This window comes from Lutra lutra, chromosome 5 (assembly GCF_902655055.1).
Source record: "Lutra lutra chromosome 5, mLutLut1.2, whole genome shotgun sequence".
NCBI lineage: Eukaryota > Metazoa > Chordata > Mammalia > Carnivora > Mustelidae > Lutra > Lutra lutra.
In genome coordinates, this window is record NC_062282.1 from 68,297,704 (window position 1) to 68,316,268 (window position 18,565).

The 18,565-nt window shown below is 36.9% G+C and overlaps 1 protein-coding gene across 1 annotated transcript in view; it reads right to left on the bottom strand.

Moving 5' to 3' along the window:
• FBN2 (fibrillin 2) overlaps positions 1-18,565 on the bottom strand; it is a 251,941-nt gene that overhangs the window by 225,068 nt on the left and 8,308 nt on the right. The window contains exons 4-5 of the mRNA XM_047730648.1: positions 16,429-16,524; positions 8,774-8,869 (exon numbers count right to left, since the gene is read on the bottom strand). Coding sequence (XP_047586604.1) covers positions 8,774-8,869; positions 16,429-16,524 — 192 coding nt within the window. The remainder of the gene's footprint in view (positions 1-8,773; positions 8,870-16,428; positions 16,525-18,565) is intronic.

Here is an 18,565-nt window from a genome sequence, read left to right on the forward strand (position 1 = left end):
ACAAATGAAACAATACAGTTTCACAGAATGGAACTATATTACTTCCACACAGCTGTGTTTCACTTAAATCATGTTGTGGTTAAGTGCATGAGTTCTGAGGTAATACCACTTGTGTTCAAACCCCACTTTTTCTCCTTTTATTGTCTGGGTAAATTTGAGCAAAATGCTTTACTTCTTTGTGCTCCAGTTTTGTTTTGTTTTTAATCTCTTAATAGGATGTTTTAAAAAAAATGGTATATTTGGGTTGTTACAAGTATTAATTCCTCTCAAGCACTTATCATAGTAAATGTTCCACAACTGTCATTTTCCTTCAATGTTACATCTTCCTTTCCAAATTAATACTAGCAATCTAATTTTACACATCTATAAATCCAGTCTCAATAAAAACACAAAAACATATTATATCCATTGCTGTGATCCACCTGACAAGCAATGAGTTCAGAATGGTGTATCTGTTTCTCCACCCTCCATTCCTTTTTGTTTGCCACTCCAGAGTAACCTTTCCAGAGAACTACTTTCAAGTACAGAAGTACTTCATAATCTCTCTTCCCAGTGCCGGCTGAATAAAGGGCAGCCTCTTGACTCTGGCACTACAGACTTCATATATGAAGGTTCACGTCTATTTGACCAGACTCACCTTCTATGCTTCGGTTTCACTAGGTGTGTCTTAGAGTGTCCATGATAAATAAGCCTCCATGAATGTTCAAAGGTCTCTACTGTGTCTATATTTTTTTTCAACCTATTTCTTTTACTGGGAACACCAGTGCTTATCCAGTCATGTAACTGGTGTGCCTTACATATATTGCAGTGTGTGAAGAAGGAACACGAAGGCAACTTCATATAAAAATCTCTGCTCTCAACAAGTTCACCAGGTAAGCAACAGTCACAACACAGTGATGAAGAGAGCTATTCTAGAGGAATGATAGATAAAGGTAGATAAAAGGAGAGCATGCCTAATTTTTGCCTAAAAAATAAACTGAGGCAGGGGATGTGTGGTAGTCAAGGAAAGTTTCACAAAGGAACTTCTCTAACCTGTTTAAAGACCCTACCCATCTCCTTCTATTAGATTGAGCCATATGTAAGACTATTGGTTACAAGTATCTTGAGCAAAATAATCCCTATACATGTATCAGTTCTACTGCAAAAAGATCAGAAATAGACCTTGTGTACAGTGAAGGGAGAGACAAAGATCAAAGAGATCAGTTAAATAGTAAGTACTGGCCATAACACTGGTATTTACAGCACAAATACATCAAAACAACGTAAGTAGGGTCTAAAAAGTTCAACCACATAACATGCAAAGTCATGATAATGATACATACATCTTTCAGTTTATTGTTGTGCATTATCACAGAAAAACCTACAGAAGTTAAACAATGAAACTTAACATTGCTCACAACTGATGAACCTTGATCTGATACAGTCTCAGTAATCTGGGAATTATCTTTCTCCTTCATCAAGACAATTTTCATACAAGAAATCCTATCATCTCTTGCTTTCATTCTTCACCATTATAGCTTATCATTCACTGAGTACTCTCTCTGTACCACACCCTGGCTAGGCACTGTATCTCTCATTTAATTCTCATACCAGGAAGGTGAGCCTCCCTTAAAATATGGTATGTAGGGGCGCCTGGTTGGCTCGGTGGGTTAAGCCTCTGCCTTCGGTTCAGGTCATGATCTCAGGATCCTGGGATCAAGCCCCGCATTGGGCTCTCTGCTCTGCAGGGAGCCTGCTTCTCCCTCTCTCTGCCTGCCTCTCTGCCTACTTGTGTTCTCTCTGTCAAATAAATTTTTAAAAAATTAAAAAAAATATATGGTATGTATTCCCAACAAGGATAGCATGAAACTTTATTGATATGACTTAAGTAATTAACAAAATCCTTTTACTCCCCATTAGAAATTCCACTTTTGAATTTTCCATTTTGAACAGCCAGCCAACGTATTTACTTTTTTTTTTTTTTAAATAAATAGGGAGTCCAGTTAAAAGAGATTAAAATCAATGGCTACCACTTAATGGGTGCCAGGTATTATACGGTTTCATTTAAGGCACAAAAATAAGGGTTACATGAAAGACATGCATTTTATATGCAGAAACAAGGATCAGAGAGGGTAATCACTTTTCCAAGGTCATATAGGTCTTAATATTCAGTTCTGATTCTGACTACATGCTGTGTACTTAAAACATGGCAGATTTCAGTTCTGATTCTGACTACACCCTGTGTACTTACAGCACAACAAATACTACTTAGTGGACACCTACCATGCGCCAGGCACTCTGCCTCTTATATATCAGGAGCTGAATACATTGCTGCTTTTAATCTTTCCAACAATTCCATGAAGCACTTACAGGTCCACAGTTCTTTATCTAAAACCCTTGAATACAGAGGCTATTTGGGAATTTATAGTGTTTGGGATTTTTTGGAATACAGTTGATCCTTGAACAACACAGGAGTTAGGGACACTGACCCCCATGCAGTTGAAAATCCATATGTCACTTTTGACTCCCCAAACTTAACCATTAGTAGTCTACTGTTTGACCAGAAGCTTTGCCAATAATATAAACAGTTGATTAACATGTATTTTATGTGTATTATATACTAGATTTTTATAATGAAGCTAATAAGAGAAAATAAAGTGCGATTAAAAATCATAAGGAAAATTCAGTTAATGTACTGTAGTACATTTACTGAAAAAAATCCACATATAAGGGGAGCTGCAGAGTGCAAACCTATGTTGTTCAAGGGTCAAATGTACAGAGTACACATGAACAATTTATTATTTTTCGCTGAATCCTATATAACATTTCTTTTTAATTATTAAATAAAAATTTCCTCTTTTCCTATTATTAAATAGGAAAAGAGGAAAATATTTATGGAACTACACACACATAAAATATTCTAATATTTAAAATTTTCTCTTGCAGGGTTCCCTGCCTCTAGGTAGATAAACCAAAAGCAAAGAAATCTATAAATAAGGGGCACTTAGAGCTGGAATAAATGAAAATGCTCACTGCTTTAATTCAAAGGAGTTTCAAAGGTAAAGCATTGAAGTCTAAGAGGCTGCCAACACATCTGATCTCACTGCACACATCTCAACAGCAGAGGTTTAAAGCAAAGACTGAGAAGGGGAGCTCTGGCTTCTCCCAGATCAAATCATCAATGATTATCTTTCAAATGTAGACCTTTCCCTTCTAGCATCTTCACTCCTAGTCTCAGCATTACACCTTCCTTTTCTCTCATCCCTCCTTTCTTTCTTCCCACCCTTCCCATCTACTTCCCACTGTCTGCTTTTTTGCTCTCATTTTCCTTCCCTTGTGTGCTTAATGGCATTCAAGATAAGGATGTCATCTGAGCTAGTGCCAAAAAGTAAAGTTCCCACAGATCTTTTGGTATTTCTCTGATGCCCATTTAAGGTTAAGTTTAGCTTAGAGAGTGTGAGGTTATAAAATGTTCTTAACAGTCTCACAAGTATAGAAATATGTGTATGTGTGTGTGCGTGCGTGTGGGCGCGCTTCCCGAGTTTGACATCTGTGGTTGGTAACAGTGTCTCTCTGTTCCTTTTAATTTCTTTTTCACTAAATCAACAGAGTGCAAGAGAAAGGCAGACATTTTATTACTATAAAACAAGTTCAGCTCAGTGATTGTCCTAACTGATACTTAAGTATGGAGTTTAAAGTTATTTAGCATAAAAGTCAATCATGGTGTATCTTCTAATAACAATACAGGAGTTAGTCTAAAACGGTTTTTTCTCATTATAATGAGTCATATTGCTTTCATTCAGATTAACTGCCTGAAGACATTTCTAATTCTCACTTAACCAGGAAGTATTCCTGAGCTCTCACATTAAGTTGTCCCTACTCCTATTATTTACATATTGTATTCCATTTTAATGTTTAAGAAGATGGCTACTGCTGTTAAGTTTGCTTTTCATTAACAGTTTACATTGTCTTTGCAGCCGGAGCTCCAACTACCTAGCCTAACACTTAATAAACACTCAAAAGATACATGAAAATATTAATAGATACATTTATTTCATTTAAAAATAAAAATTACCCTCCTATATATTCTAACTTATGGTTAGAAAAGCAAAAAGAAATAAAATCTCCAAAGCGCTAGGGGAAAAACAATAGATATTTTTAAGATTTGGGAATGCTAAAAGACTTTCTACACATAACACCAAAGGAATAAAAGATAAAAACCTTTTTAAAAGAGGGAAATAAATGGAATATATCAAAAGCTTTAAATTTTCACATACTCAACAACTCAGCAGTTGCATTTCTATGCATTTCTATTTCTAAGAATAAAATTGAGGTTATATATATATGTATAGATTTATCTATACAGATTCTTATCACGGCATTGCTAAAACGCAAATAGGCAACAAACCAAAAAGAAAATCTGGAAATGACCCTAAATGTCAATTAATAGAGAAATATAATTATGGCATGCAGGCAGCTACCATAGTAATTGAGTTTAAGGTCTTAAATTAGATTGTCTGATATCCTTTTTTTCATCCTTACAAGCTTCCCAGCACTACCATAAGCTTTACCTGAGCAAAGTTCCTTCATCTGGGACACCAAGAAAATAACTTTACAAATATGGCATTATTGTAGAGAATGTAGATGCCTGGCCCTCATTGTTACAATATGCAACAAAACTATTTCAATCTATAATGTAATATATTTCATAACACAAATGAGGAGCAGGATACAAGCAGATTTCACGTTACAAAAGGGTGGATTCCAGTAAGAATGGAAAGATCCCAACCTTCGTAAGTAATAGAAGTAGAGTGCGAAAAAAGTATTCAAAGCATATCCCCCTAAATTTTGTAAAATAATTAATTCTGACTGGAAGAATTATGAATTACATGTTTTTATTTATCATATTTTTGAAATTATTTCATAATAAATGTGTTTCTTTTAGATAAGAATATTACAGTGGAAGGAATTTTTTTCTGAAAGTACTGCTTATACATTTCTTGGAAGCATCAAATCCATAGTAGATAGAATCCTGCATAATATACCCACTTATTCTCTCACCATGCTCGCCTGTATTCCTGGTCACACTTATTTGTTGTTACTTCATAGGCTGAACAAACTCACCATGTGTACTTTATAATAAATTCCAAAACCATGAAATTAATTAACACATGCATCAATTATTTCTGAACATGCTTAGGTCTGATCTACCTAATTACCAGAATTCAGGAAAACCCTAGTTCGCCTGCTTCCACTCTTATTTTTGGAGAATCTAGATATGGTTTGAGTAGGCTGAATAGCTGTCCCAGTTACTTTACTTCCTGAAATGTGGGTGGATGAACACAAATACACAGAATAACTCAAGAACTTATAATTCGACTTCAAGTTACCAATATGCAAAACTGAAGGGTAAGACTATGAGTGGCTCCTTTCAGAGAGCCACCATCATCATGCCCACTGAAGTGGACAATAATGGATGGGGTATCCACCTCCTAAAGGTCTAGCTTAGGCAGAACCATAACACAGCATTTGAAAAACCAAATTCTGACCACAAAACCCTGCTTTACAATGGCATGAGTGAGTAAGAACCCTGTGACTGGAGATATTCAAGCAGAGGCTAAGTGACTCCTCCAAAAGGCTTTTAGACAATGAGATCATGCATGAGGTTCTTCAACTGGATGATTTTATGAAACTTACTCTGAAGAGAAATCCATCCCTGATTCATTTTACACAAAGACTTTGAAGTTTATATTTCATAGGCTTTTAACATTTGATCTCACCTTTTATAAAGTAGCTTCAGATTAACAAATGGAATTTTTCTTAAAAATATCAATAGATTAAGAAGTTAATCTCCAATGCTCCTTTTCAAGGTACCATTTACTGAAAAATGTACATTTTTAAGGAAATGTCCCTAAATACAAGGATATTTGAAATTTCACCAAATTTATGCATTTTTAAAGAAAGTCATGTTTACATGATAAAAACAGCATGTAGTAATATATTTTGGATAATTTAAAAGAGTCTAGGATATATTTTTAACAGATGGTCCTCATATAAGCCTTAAGGAAAATTCAAGATTTCAACAATCATTTAAGTCAAAGAAACTGAAATAAGGACTTTTGGCTGGCTGTATTTGTGATGAAGTAATCACTACATTTTGTCCAGAAATTCCTTAGATAAATACATTTCTTGCCTGCCCACCCAACCTCCACCAAATTTCTACTGATAAATAATAAGGTACATTTTAAATGTTCGAGGAAAAAAGCACCAGGTCTTGATATACAATGTTAATTCCACTTCTCTGTATTCTCAGATATATATTAAGCACACTATTTAGCTTTTTTTTTTTCCTTAAATGCCATGTATTCGGAAAGAGAAGCCAAAAGACTGAGTCTCTACATGTGCCTTGGACACAGCAGAGTTGTCTGCCTTCTATAATCAGCAGTGGCCATAAGAAGTCTTTCTTTAATGCTAAGTATAAAAGGTCATTTTACATATCAGCATGAGTGAGAAGAGAACTCCAAAGGGGTTCAGCTAACCCAGCACCAAGACTCAAGTTAAATACCATATTCATGCCAGCCACTCATTTACCACTCAGTCTCTGTCTCCAGTCCAGAAACCAGTCTGCCAGGAGCCTAGATAGTTGTATGATAAAACTGATCCCCAGAGGCTAATTTCAAGGAAAACTATATGTGTCCTACATTAAGGAGGAAAAACATCCCTCATATCACAAAAATCTTTTTTTTTAAGAGAACAAAGAACATATATTTTGAAACTCCGTAACTGAAAAACACAATAGGAACTTTAAATGTTAACAGGGCATGTGAGCCTATTCATATTCATTACACTCAACATAAATGAACTATTCCTTGTATATGTGAGTAGACAATGTTTCTTAAGAAAAATTATCAACTCTACGTTTTACAGGAATTAGTTATTACATTCTAAAATATTCCACTGAAAATATCTTCTAAAAACGTGTAAGTTTGTATGTGCAACTCAAGAGTGAAAATTATTAACTTTGGAAGAAAAAAAGTTTTAGAGCTTTCATCTGAAGGTTAGTAATTAAAAAAGATTTTAAAGAAGCAAACACATGTTTTAAAAACATCCTTCAGTCCAATTCATTAACTAATCAATTTTGTAATTTCTTCTGAAAACATGCTACTGTACATGTAAGATATATGTACGTCTTTATTAGATTCCCATAAATGTAGTAAGAACTAACAAATCTAATGAATGGATAACTATTGAAGAATGATGATGTAATGCCTGGAAACCTCTGACTTGAAACTGCCCAATTCCTTTGCCAATTAGGAATTGACCTTGAAATCTGCTTCAGGACGAGAGAACCTTTCTGGAAGGTTATGTGACTTCCAGAAAAATGAACATCGTCTCCACCAATTAAAATTATGTTTGAAATTTTAAATTGAAATATTTCTCATTCTGTAGTATTTAAATAAACTTAACATTATGTAGGCAATCTGTGTTATTCCATTCTCAACAACTTACCTTTTCATGCTAACATTTCATAATTAATGTTTCTCCCCAAAATAAAAGCATCTGGTAAAGGCATTTAAATTTGCCCTAAGTATAACCATAAACTCTTTCATTTGCGGAATGTATTTCAGTCCCAAGAAATCTCAATTACCTTAGGAATAATATAAATACCATGAGGTATATATACATACCAGTCTACGTTAAAAGGTTTCATACATTTTTCTTTTCAAACTTTAACAAGAATTCCAATTTCTCTATTTCTTCTCAAGATTTAACCCAAATACTAAGATGAAGTTTTTGTCAGGGTGATGAGTACAATTTTTTAAATACAAGGCTTCTTTGCAGTTTAAAACCTCTATACGTATATAAAACATCACTATTACTTATCTATAATATTTCAACGGCATAGCTTCATACACTCTCACGTTTCACAACAAAGAATGCACTGTACAAATTTAGATGCTATGAAAAGCCCTGGGAAAATAAATTGAAGATGTATGTCCTTATGAGTGTTATGTAATACTGCTTCTAGTTTAACATTATTTTTACTCATATGGTTTAATGTTAAAGAGTTATTTCTCACATTTTTTTTTAAAGATTTTATTTATTTATTTGACAGACAGAGATCACAGGTAGGCAGAGAGGCAGGCAGAGAGAGAGGAGGAAGCAGGCTCCCTGCTGAGCAGAGACCCCCCCCCCCAATGCGGGGCTTGATCCCAGGACCCCGGGATCATGACCCGAGCCGAAGGCAGAGCCTTTAACCCACTGAGCCACCCAGGTGCCCCAGATTAAACATCTTTAATAGGCCACTGGCACCCATTTGATTCCAGGACACCATTAATAGATCATTTAGCACATCAACACTGGAGATTTCCACCAGTCTACCAATCATGAGTTTAAGTACTATTTGTATTATGGTAAATTGGTTTCATATTGGCTTGACTGACCATTTACATGGGTAGACAAGGCTAGATGCCTACTGAGCATTCATTCCTCCACTCCTTTTCTCTTGCCCAACAGAACTTTCACAGGCCTCCTGAACTGAGCTCACTCTGGGGCAAAAAACGGACATTCTCCAGTTGTTGTTAGTTATGTCTCATAATCTTACCGTTCAAGTTACAGATATCATCAGAGATGAATAAAAATATAATTTCATCAGAAAAATTTTCTTTGGATAACCAAAAATCATACAACTTTTTGTTTACAAATTGTAATTGTATAATTACAATTATACAATGTTTTGGTTTAAAACAAAAGAGACTTCTCCAAAAGGAGAGTCTCATTTCTCTTTTCTTACCTCTTTCGCACTGTGGGCCAGTGAATCCATAAACACAAGCACAGCGGTTAGGTCCAATGCAACGTCCACCATTCTGACACCCATTTTCGCAGACAGCTGCACACGAACACAGCAAGAAGCTCATTATATGGTCAATCTCCAGGTACAGGTGACCACTGAACATCACAGGTTTGAACTGTGCTGGTCCACTCAAAAGTAGATTCTTTTCGATAAACACGGTACAGTGCTGTAAGTCTATTTTCTCTTTCTTAGGATTTCCTTCATCACATTTTCTTTTCTCTTGCTTACTTTAAGAATACAGTATATGGCACGTATAACTTAAAAAATACGTTAATCCACTGTTTATGTTATCAGTAAAGCTTCCAAAAACTATTAGTAGCTAGGTTTATGGGGATTTAAAAGTTATACACAGATATTCAACTGTGTGGAGGACTGGCACCCCTAAGCCCTGTGTTGTTCAAAGATCATCTGTACCATATAGCATAGAGGCAGCCCATAATGGATCTTTTCTCTCAAACACAAGTTACAATTTGCATGCACATTTAAATAAATACATGTAATGTATATTGAGACAAAACCCTATACAATTCATGTAAATCACATTGTGAGGCACACATCTGGCAAAAGTTTTTTTTTTCTTTCTTTTAAACAGAATCACAAGGATTGGCTGGCTCAAATGCTCACACTATCAGAATGTAACTAACCAATTTGTTATCTTACTTCTATTACCCCCATAATCAAACTTCATAGGTAAGAAAATAAAATATGGGGAAATGTAGGAAAAAGGGGACAGACAATAGGCAGCAGAGAGACAGGAAAAAAGGGAGGGATGCGATATGGAAAAATAAAGAGGATATGGCAACAAAGAGAAGGAAAAATCAGAAGAAAAAAAGCCCCACCCTGCAAAAAAAAGACTGGGTGAGTAAAAGAAAAGAAAAATCTAACATGAACATTGTTGGGTGGGGAATACCTTCAATTCACCCATGAAACACCAAGAGATAACTAAGTGTACAGAGTATATACAGGATATAAAAGGAAAGAAGGAAAAACCTCAGTGTGTCAATATGATAAATATTTTTATTAAAAAAATTAAACCCAAATCCCAAATTTTTAAGATGAACACAGGCAGTATACACTCCTTCACTCCTTTCCACTTGTCACCAGGGAGACCAGGATTTAGTTCAGGCTCCGTGGGCCCCAGAGAGACAGAGAGCCCGAACTGACCCTGAGCAGCTCCTCTTCCCCACTGCACCACCCTCAGCAGCCTGGACCACAAAGAGAAAACCACTCTATAAAGACCGTTCCAAAAATTCCCTGAAAAACCACCATTCCTGAAAACTCTCCTGACAGCACTGGAATCCAAGAATCATGCCTTCTCTGAGAAAAAATACTGGTACTAAGAGCTTGTCTATTAATCCACCCACCTTGTCAAACATAAAAACCATCCTCACAGATAAAGGATTATATTCTATGAATTGTGCCCCCAAAAACAGAGCTTCAAACATTAAAGCCAAGTGAGGGGGCAAAGGACAACTGTGCGCACTTCAAATGAGGTACATATCAAAAAAGGGAAGCTCAGTAAATAATCAGGTATCTAAAAATGCCAAAGTGTTGCTATCTCCATACCACGAATACTGAGCTAGAATACCTATTCTCATCCAGAAAGCATCCAAGTGGCTTCTGTTCTGCTAACAGTATAAAATGAAAACATACTTTGAAACAAAAGACTTCTTTATCTTAAAGCACCACTGTGCTAGTGGCTTTAAAATTCTTTGTATCAGGCTTTGCTCAAAGGCAAGAAGGATTCTATGTATATTCGCACAAGTGCATCTTTGGAAGAAACACAACTTTCTGTTTCTTCACTAGTGCCTACACAGCACTTGCAACTCATCTCTGTCCTGAAATATGGGCCGGGAAATAAACAGGATGAACAAATACAGAGGATAAAGGAAAGGAAATAAAGGACATGAGAAGCGTGAGAAAGATGGGGGTGGACAGGAATGTGGAAGAAAACAAAAACCTGTCAGAGAAGTCTCAGTGGCATGGAACTCCATAGAAACAATGGACAGCACTTAAACATTTCAAATGCTAAAAACACATATTGCAAAGAGGTAGCCTTTATCTAATGTAATTAATTATGATGTGAGAAATGTACTTTAAATATCATCAAGCTGTAAAAAATATAAATGGAAATCACCTTCCCCGATGTGCTCCCTCATGAGACCCATGCTAGCCTTTAACACATGATTGGGAAAAAACATTCATGATTGACATTCAGAATGCACCCCTGGACTAGGTAGAGAAAGTGATTCTCTCAGGGCTTCCCAAAACAGACTTCTAACTCCCAGGTAGGAGAAGAAGACTACTTAATCCTTGAGTTTCTCCTGAGGAGCCTGTCCAGTACAAATTAAACCTAATCTAATCGGTCTATGTTAGAAGGACAATGTCTCTCTACTCATTACTTTTTTTTTTTTTGTAGAAAATATAGTTAATGTTCATAAAAAATTATGTAAACATACATGATTTTATTATTTTAAATAAATGTTTTTTAAAATTCTCAATTTTAATATGATAAGTATCAGCAGACATACCCCCATTTTAACAAAAGACCTTTGGGATCCTCAATAATTAAAAAAAAAAAAATGTAAAGAGCTCCCATGAACAAAAAGGCTAAGACCCACTGACCGAGCCATTTGCTTATATTAATACTTCTTATCTGAGAGTGAAGTCTCAAACTAGAAACTGGAAAGTGAGGTCTCAAACTCAAACGACAGTTTGCTTGCCTTTGCATCCCCATCATCTACTGTAGAATTTGATCCACTGCAGATACCAAAAACCAAAAATCCTGGAATACATGAACGTCTTCCCCCTCTTTTCCCACTATTTTGCAAGGGAGAAAGTCGCAGTGAAGGGATGAGTTCTGTTGTTTCCACACATCCTGATCACGTCAACTTTCTGATTCTCTGCTCCCCTGCTGAAAATTGAGTTAATAGATCCTACCTGAAAGGGGCTTGAGGATTGAATAAAATGATGTATAAAACAAAGTGCACAGTGTCTGAACATTTAAAGTGTCCTACAAACTTTAATTCTCCTTCTCTTTTATTCTACAGAGTATTTCTATGAAAATAAGACTTGCTCTTTATCACCCAAAGGTTATACTGAAGAACAACAACAGCAAAAGTGGACAATGCATACAAAAGTAGAGTAAAAAATAAATAAAAGAGATAATTTTGCATCTTAAGAGTGAGTTATGATCAAAGTTATTTTATGAAGTAGTTTTTCTTAAAACAGAACAGAAATGGAAATTTACATTCCAACCAGAGTTGGAAAGAAATGTGAATATTCCTAAATTTCCACCATGGAAAGAAGGCTGACCACCCAGGAAGAAAGAAATGCTTACACCTGGTATGGGATAAAGCAAAAGCAATGGCGAAAACCACATGCTATGTACTCTCCACACCAGCTTTCCAGTGATCTTCACCCGGCCCTATATGCTCCCAAGTTCCTATCTCCGTCAGCTCTCTCCGAAGATCTTAGCTCATCCATCTTTCCAATCGGAGGTCTAACAGACTGTTTAAATTACCAAGCCCAAAACAAAATCTTACCATCCGGTGTTTGCAGCTCTGCCTAACCCACTCCCAGCTCAGTCTTCTCATTTCAGAAAATGGCACAACCATTCCCTCTGGGGCTCCATCCAAATTCTCCAGTTGTCATCATGGAACGTTATTTCTGTTTTTCTCCCCCAGCACACCCACTCCACCAGCACACATATCCTTCTACAGACTCTACCTCTGAATACAAGTCCAAAACAAGCACTTGCCCCACGCTCATCATGCCAGCACCATGCACCTGATGACTGCAGGCGCTGATAAATCACCTCTCATGTTCTCCTCACCCTTCCTACAATCCAGTAGCAGCCAGAGTGATAAAGTTTTTTATGTTAATCAGATCATATCACTCCTCTGCTCAAACTAACTCAATGGCTCCCCATAAAATTTAGAGTCCCAATTTCTTTCCTTGGTGGGTAAGGCCATCCAGCACCAACTCTAAACTCACCTCCCATCTTTACCTCCTTTCCTCTCTTTAGGCACATGGATTTTCTTAGTATCTACAAAACAGGTGGAAGAAAAAGTCTGTTCCCACTATAGGTGCTGTGAATCTGCTTTTCTCTCTGTCTAAAACACTTCGCCCACTGAGCTAAAATGAGACCTTTAGGTCATCTTGTTTGTTCACTGATTCATTCCCAACACCTTGCACAGGTGGGGCTTACAGGAGAAACTCAGTGAACAAGCTGAATGAAAGAGCACTTTCTATGGAATGCTTTCCACATTTCTGGGAAGGTAGCTAAGCAGTTTAAATGTTTTTATAATCCTCATTTTAGCAAACGTTTTTCCAGGACTTTTCTGGATTCACAAGCTGAGAATTGTTATACCTGCTTCCTTACTCTCAGTGCTATAATGTTCTCTGTGTCGCACAGTTCAGCAAGTGTCTTCCTTACACCTGGTTTTGAGATGATGTGTACAAAGTGTCATACCCTGCATCTTTGTACTTGCTGTGAATAATTTTGCTGGTTACATAATTTGCTTACACCATATGTTCTATTAACCTCAGTAAATGTTGGGCAATCAGAGTTTTTTCTCGTGAGATATTCAGTGAACAAATTTTCAAATATGCAGCTCTTATGACCCTTTCCCCTGACTGAAAAGTGTGGGGGCAGTGGTATGGTTTGGCACAGGAAAGACGAACATAAAAGCATCTCCTCCAAGAAGGGAAACTACTTTCCATCCCTTTACTTTCCATTTCTGTGCGAAGACCAGAGGAGGGACACACCAGCTTTCTGCATAATCTCTAGGAAAATACAGACATACACAGAAATGCCCCAGACAGATACAGGAGCTGAATTCAGGCTGAAAGTGGATAGTTTCATGATAGATTTGAGTTAATACTCTGAATGATCAGTTGAGGCAAGGCTCTTCCCCCTGTAATTTTAAAGTAATTATGAATTTTCTTCCCCTACACAACAAAAGGTTGAGTTTTAGGAATGATAATTGTGTCTCTTTGATTGCTACTGAGTACTATAAAAGAGAAATACGATCAGATATCCTAACACTTCTGTTTAGGTATAAAAAAGGTATAAAAATATGCCTCCTTATAAATATTGTGTTCACAATAGGTTTTTTCTTAGTGGTTGTAAACTGGAGTCCATTGTATAAAATTTGGAAAATACCTATATATTGGAATAAAATATAGAAAAAAAATAATCCATGAAAAAAGAAAGTTTGCTATGACTTCTGTTACACTGCTGTCCAGCTTTTTCCTGGCCAACCCTAGCCCAAAGAAGTTATTACATTGGCATCTCCTATTCCTGCAAGAAAACTGGCCTCAGTGTAATGTATTCTCTCCAATTCCTTAATGCTCAGCTTCCTACACTGGTCAGTCTCAGATTACCTCAACAGCTATAGCCATACCTGAAAGTTACCTACACAAGGGGTTTTGTAAACTGTGGTCCACAGGTCAGATCTGGCCCACCACCTGTTTTTGTATTGCCATGAGTTAGGAACACTTTTCACATTTTTTATGGTTGGAAAATCAAGAGAAGAATAATATTTTTGTGACACATGGAAATGGTATAAAATTCAAATTTCAGTGCCCAAAAATAAAGTCCTGCTGAAACACAGCCAAGTTCTTTCATTTACATATGGTTTATGGTCACTTTTGCACTGTAATAGAAGAGCTAAAGAGTTGTGACAGGGACCACGAAGTCTAAACTATATTCTGGCCTTTACAGAAAGAGATGGCTGATTCCTGACCTGAACAAAGTATTTTTCTTTACATTAAGTCAACTACTTATTTTACATCATTTAAAAAGAAAACCTCATAGCACTTATAAATGAAAAGCTGTATTACCCTAACAGGAAGGCAATCTTACTAAGAACAATGACCACAAGAAGATACCACTCCATATCTATCAGGATGGCTATCTCACTCACACATACACACACAAAAACCAAAACACAAAACAGAAAAGCTTTGGTGAGAATGTAGAACCCCCTGTACACTGCTGATGGGAGTGTAAAATGGTATAGCCACTAAGGAGAATGGTAAGGCAGCTCTTAAAATTAAAAACAGAATTAGCAGGGGCGCCTGGGTGGCTCAGTGGGTTAAGCCGCTGCCTTCGGCTCAGGTCATAATCTCAGGGTCCTGGGATCAAGTCCCACATCCGGCTCTCTGCTCAGCAAGAAGCCTGCTTCCCTCTCTCTGCCTGCCTCTCCGTCTACTTGTGATCTCTCTCTGTCAAATAAATAAATAAAAATCTTAAAAAAAAACAGAATTAGCACGTGACCCACCAATTCTCCTTCTGGGTGGGTATGGTACACAAAAGAAATGAAAGCAGGAACTCAAATGGGATGGTTGTGCATCCATATTGACAAGAGCCAAAAGGTGGCAGCCCCTTAAGGGTCCATTCGCAGACAAACAGATAAAAAAAATTACCATATGTACACAAAATGGGAGTATTATTCAGCTTTAAAAGGAAGGAAATTCTAATATATGCTCTAACAAGGATAAGCCATGAACACATTATGCTAAGTAAACTAAACTTATCATAAAAGGACATATACTGTATGATTCCATGTTTATGAGGTAGTTAGAGTAGTCATATAGAGAAAGTAGAATGGTGGTTTGCCACTCAACTGTGCATATAAAAATGGTTAAAACAGTTAATTTTACACTTTATGCATACTGAAAACAATTTAAGTTTTTAAAATTTCAACAAAAATATGATTAGCTTAAAACAAGGTAGATATTCTTGTATACCTACTACTTGGTCTTCCTATGTTAAAAATGTTGAAGAGAAATTCTTAGGGAGACTTTGAAGATTAGCAGTGAATCTAGACACTGTCTCTGATAAAATCCAAATGAAATGAGAAGGGAGTTTGTTGTTATATACGATTCAACGCTCTTCGATGTCATGACTGAAAATATGGGGATTCAAGAGTCCCACAATCTACGAAACACAAACCACCCGTGTTCCCCAGTGATATGTCATAATCCAAGAGTGACCATCCCCACATCTTTGTTAAAAAGTTATTTCTTAATTAGTACAGAATATGCTCCAATAAGTGAAGAGAAGACCTTAACTGGATTAAAGCTCCCTCTTTCACAACGAACTATCATTTTTTAAAAATCATTTTAGAGCCCTGCATTATTTCATTACATAATTAAATATATATGAGCTAATGACAATTTTTAAGATTGGCTCTCCTAGAGTTAATTTTGGATATCCAAAAGAGAGTGAAATCACAACAATCTTTACCATGTCTTCAGGAAAATATTCATGTTTTATGAAGCAAGATTTGTAAAAAAGTAAATATTAACTTGTGATATGGGTCAAATCTGAGGAAGTACTACTGGTATTCAACATCAACACTCTAAAACATAAGAATCTTAAAAGAGAAAAAAAATCTAGGATAAAAATTAGAAATTAGCTGTAAGGTATGGGTTACTACATAGTTTCGTTTTTTTTTGTTTTTTTTTTTATCATCATCGGCTTTATAGGTCCTTCAATTTTAACTTAGTATGAAATACCCACTTCACATCTATCAGAAGAAATCAAATAATTTCTAATAAATGAAGTCTATTCCAATGTTCCTTACGTTGTCCACAGTAAGTTCCGATATATCCCTTCTGGCACTGGCAATGGTCATCTGCACAAGTTCCTCCATTCATGCACCTGACATTGCACTGCTGAACTGCAATGAACAACAACAAAAATATATAAAAATATCAATCACTGAAATTTTAGCATCTGTGAGTTATAAAACCAAATATCCAATTCAATGACAAATGTATTTTACAGAAATGTTATGACCCATAATATACTTATTTGTGTAAGTGCACACATACAGCATATTTGCATTTGTTAGGCATTTAAAATAGATTACATTCTCAGTGTTAAAAGAAATCACTATATGGTGACTGGTAGCACAGTTTCTAGGAGGTGGGAGGATTTGTGTAACCATTCAGGATGTGGGGGCTGAGTGTCTCCTGTAAGGACAGACTCAGTACTCACCCTCACGGAGCTAACATTCCCACAGAGAGGCAGACAAAACACAAGTAAACAAACACTACAAGGTCATTAGAGATTGTGACAAGTTCTCCAAAGGAAACTGTGTTGTAAAGGAGAATAGCCAGGAGCCAAGGAGAAATCTAGATAGGAGGGAGACAAGACCATTCTCATGTGACACTTAGAAAGAGTTTGAAAGAAGAGAATGAGCCAGGCATGAGAAGTACTAGAGAGGAAGCTCATGGGGAGAGGAACCAGCAAATCCCTTGGATGGTGGAGAGTTTCCTTTATTTGAAAAACTTATAGTCACAGGATTATAAAGAGTCAGGCTGGGAAGAAAAGGTCTTAGAGAGGGATCCGGAGGCCAGCCAGATAATCCAAGGTCTCCCAGGCCATGGAAGGGTTGGCATTATATCCCAAATGCAAAAGAAGTCATTGAAAGGATTTAAGAGAGTAAAGTGATGCAATGTATTTTTAAAGGATTCCTCTAGCTGCTCTGCAGAGAACAGATCTGAAGAGATTAAGGGTGGAAGCCAGAGAAGCCACTGGGAGGGTACTCTAATAGTACCCTCCCAATGGCTAAGAGATGAGGGGAACTTCTCTTACCTCCCAGGTAAGAGATGAGGGGAACTTAACCACAGGCTATCAGTGGTAATAGAAAGTAGAAGCACTTAAAATATGTTTTCCAACAGGACCCCCAGGTCTGGTTAAAAGAGTTGACACTGAGAAAAGGAGGAAGAAAGTAAAGTGAAATAGTCGCTTAGGCACTGGGTGGAGGAGAAGTGGCATTTGCTGAAGCAAGAGAAACTGGAAGAAACAGATTGTGGGCAACAATGAATTCAATGTCCTGCTACCAAGTTTCAGACATTTACTATGCATTCAAGTGGAGATGTGGAATAGGAAATGGAACCTGTGAATAGGAGGCTCACTGGAGCGATCTATTCTGAAGACAATTACTATGAGTTAGCAACATACTGGTAGTAGTTGAAGGCATCTATGTAAATAAATTCATCCAGGGAGGCCATACTCTTGACAATGCCAAAGTCTAATGAAGAGGATGCAGACTAGAGACTAAAATATAATAACCAGGAAAACACTGTGGCCATGGATACTGCATAAGTGGAGGGAAAAGAATGTTTCACAAAGAGGGCAAATAATGGTGCTAAATGCCCTGAAGGAGTGAAGTAGGATAAGGACTGGCAAAGAGAGAAACATTCCTGATGAAAAGGGAGTACTACTCAAGGCCATAGAAATTCATGGATTCCCTATGGAATTATATACCATAAACTGAGGGTTGGCCCAGTCAATGTTCAGCTGCCCAGGAAGAGGATTAAGAAGCTGAACCCGTAAAATTTCTCCAGGATTTTTTTTTCCCTGAAGGCATATATGAGTAAACTAAGACAACATTAATGAAAATAAGGGCCAGAATATATTCGAGGCAGTCAGACCAGGAAGGCTCCTGAAAGCACTGAAGGAAATCTGGTAATCTGGGTGGTCAAGAAAGCCTGGATGAATTGTGAAAACGAACTCTTATTTTTTTTAAATTTTTAAAGATTTTATTTATTTATTTGATAGAGATCACAAGTAGGCAGAGAGGCAGGCAGAGACAGAGAGGGGGGAAGCAGACTCCCCCGCTGAGCAGAGAGCCCCATACGGAGCTCAATCCCAGGACCCTGGGACCATGACCCGAGCCAAAGGCAGAGGCTTTAACCCACTGAGCCACCCAG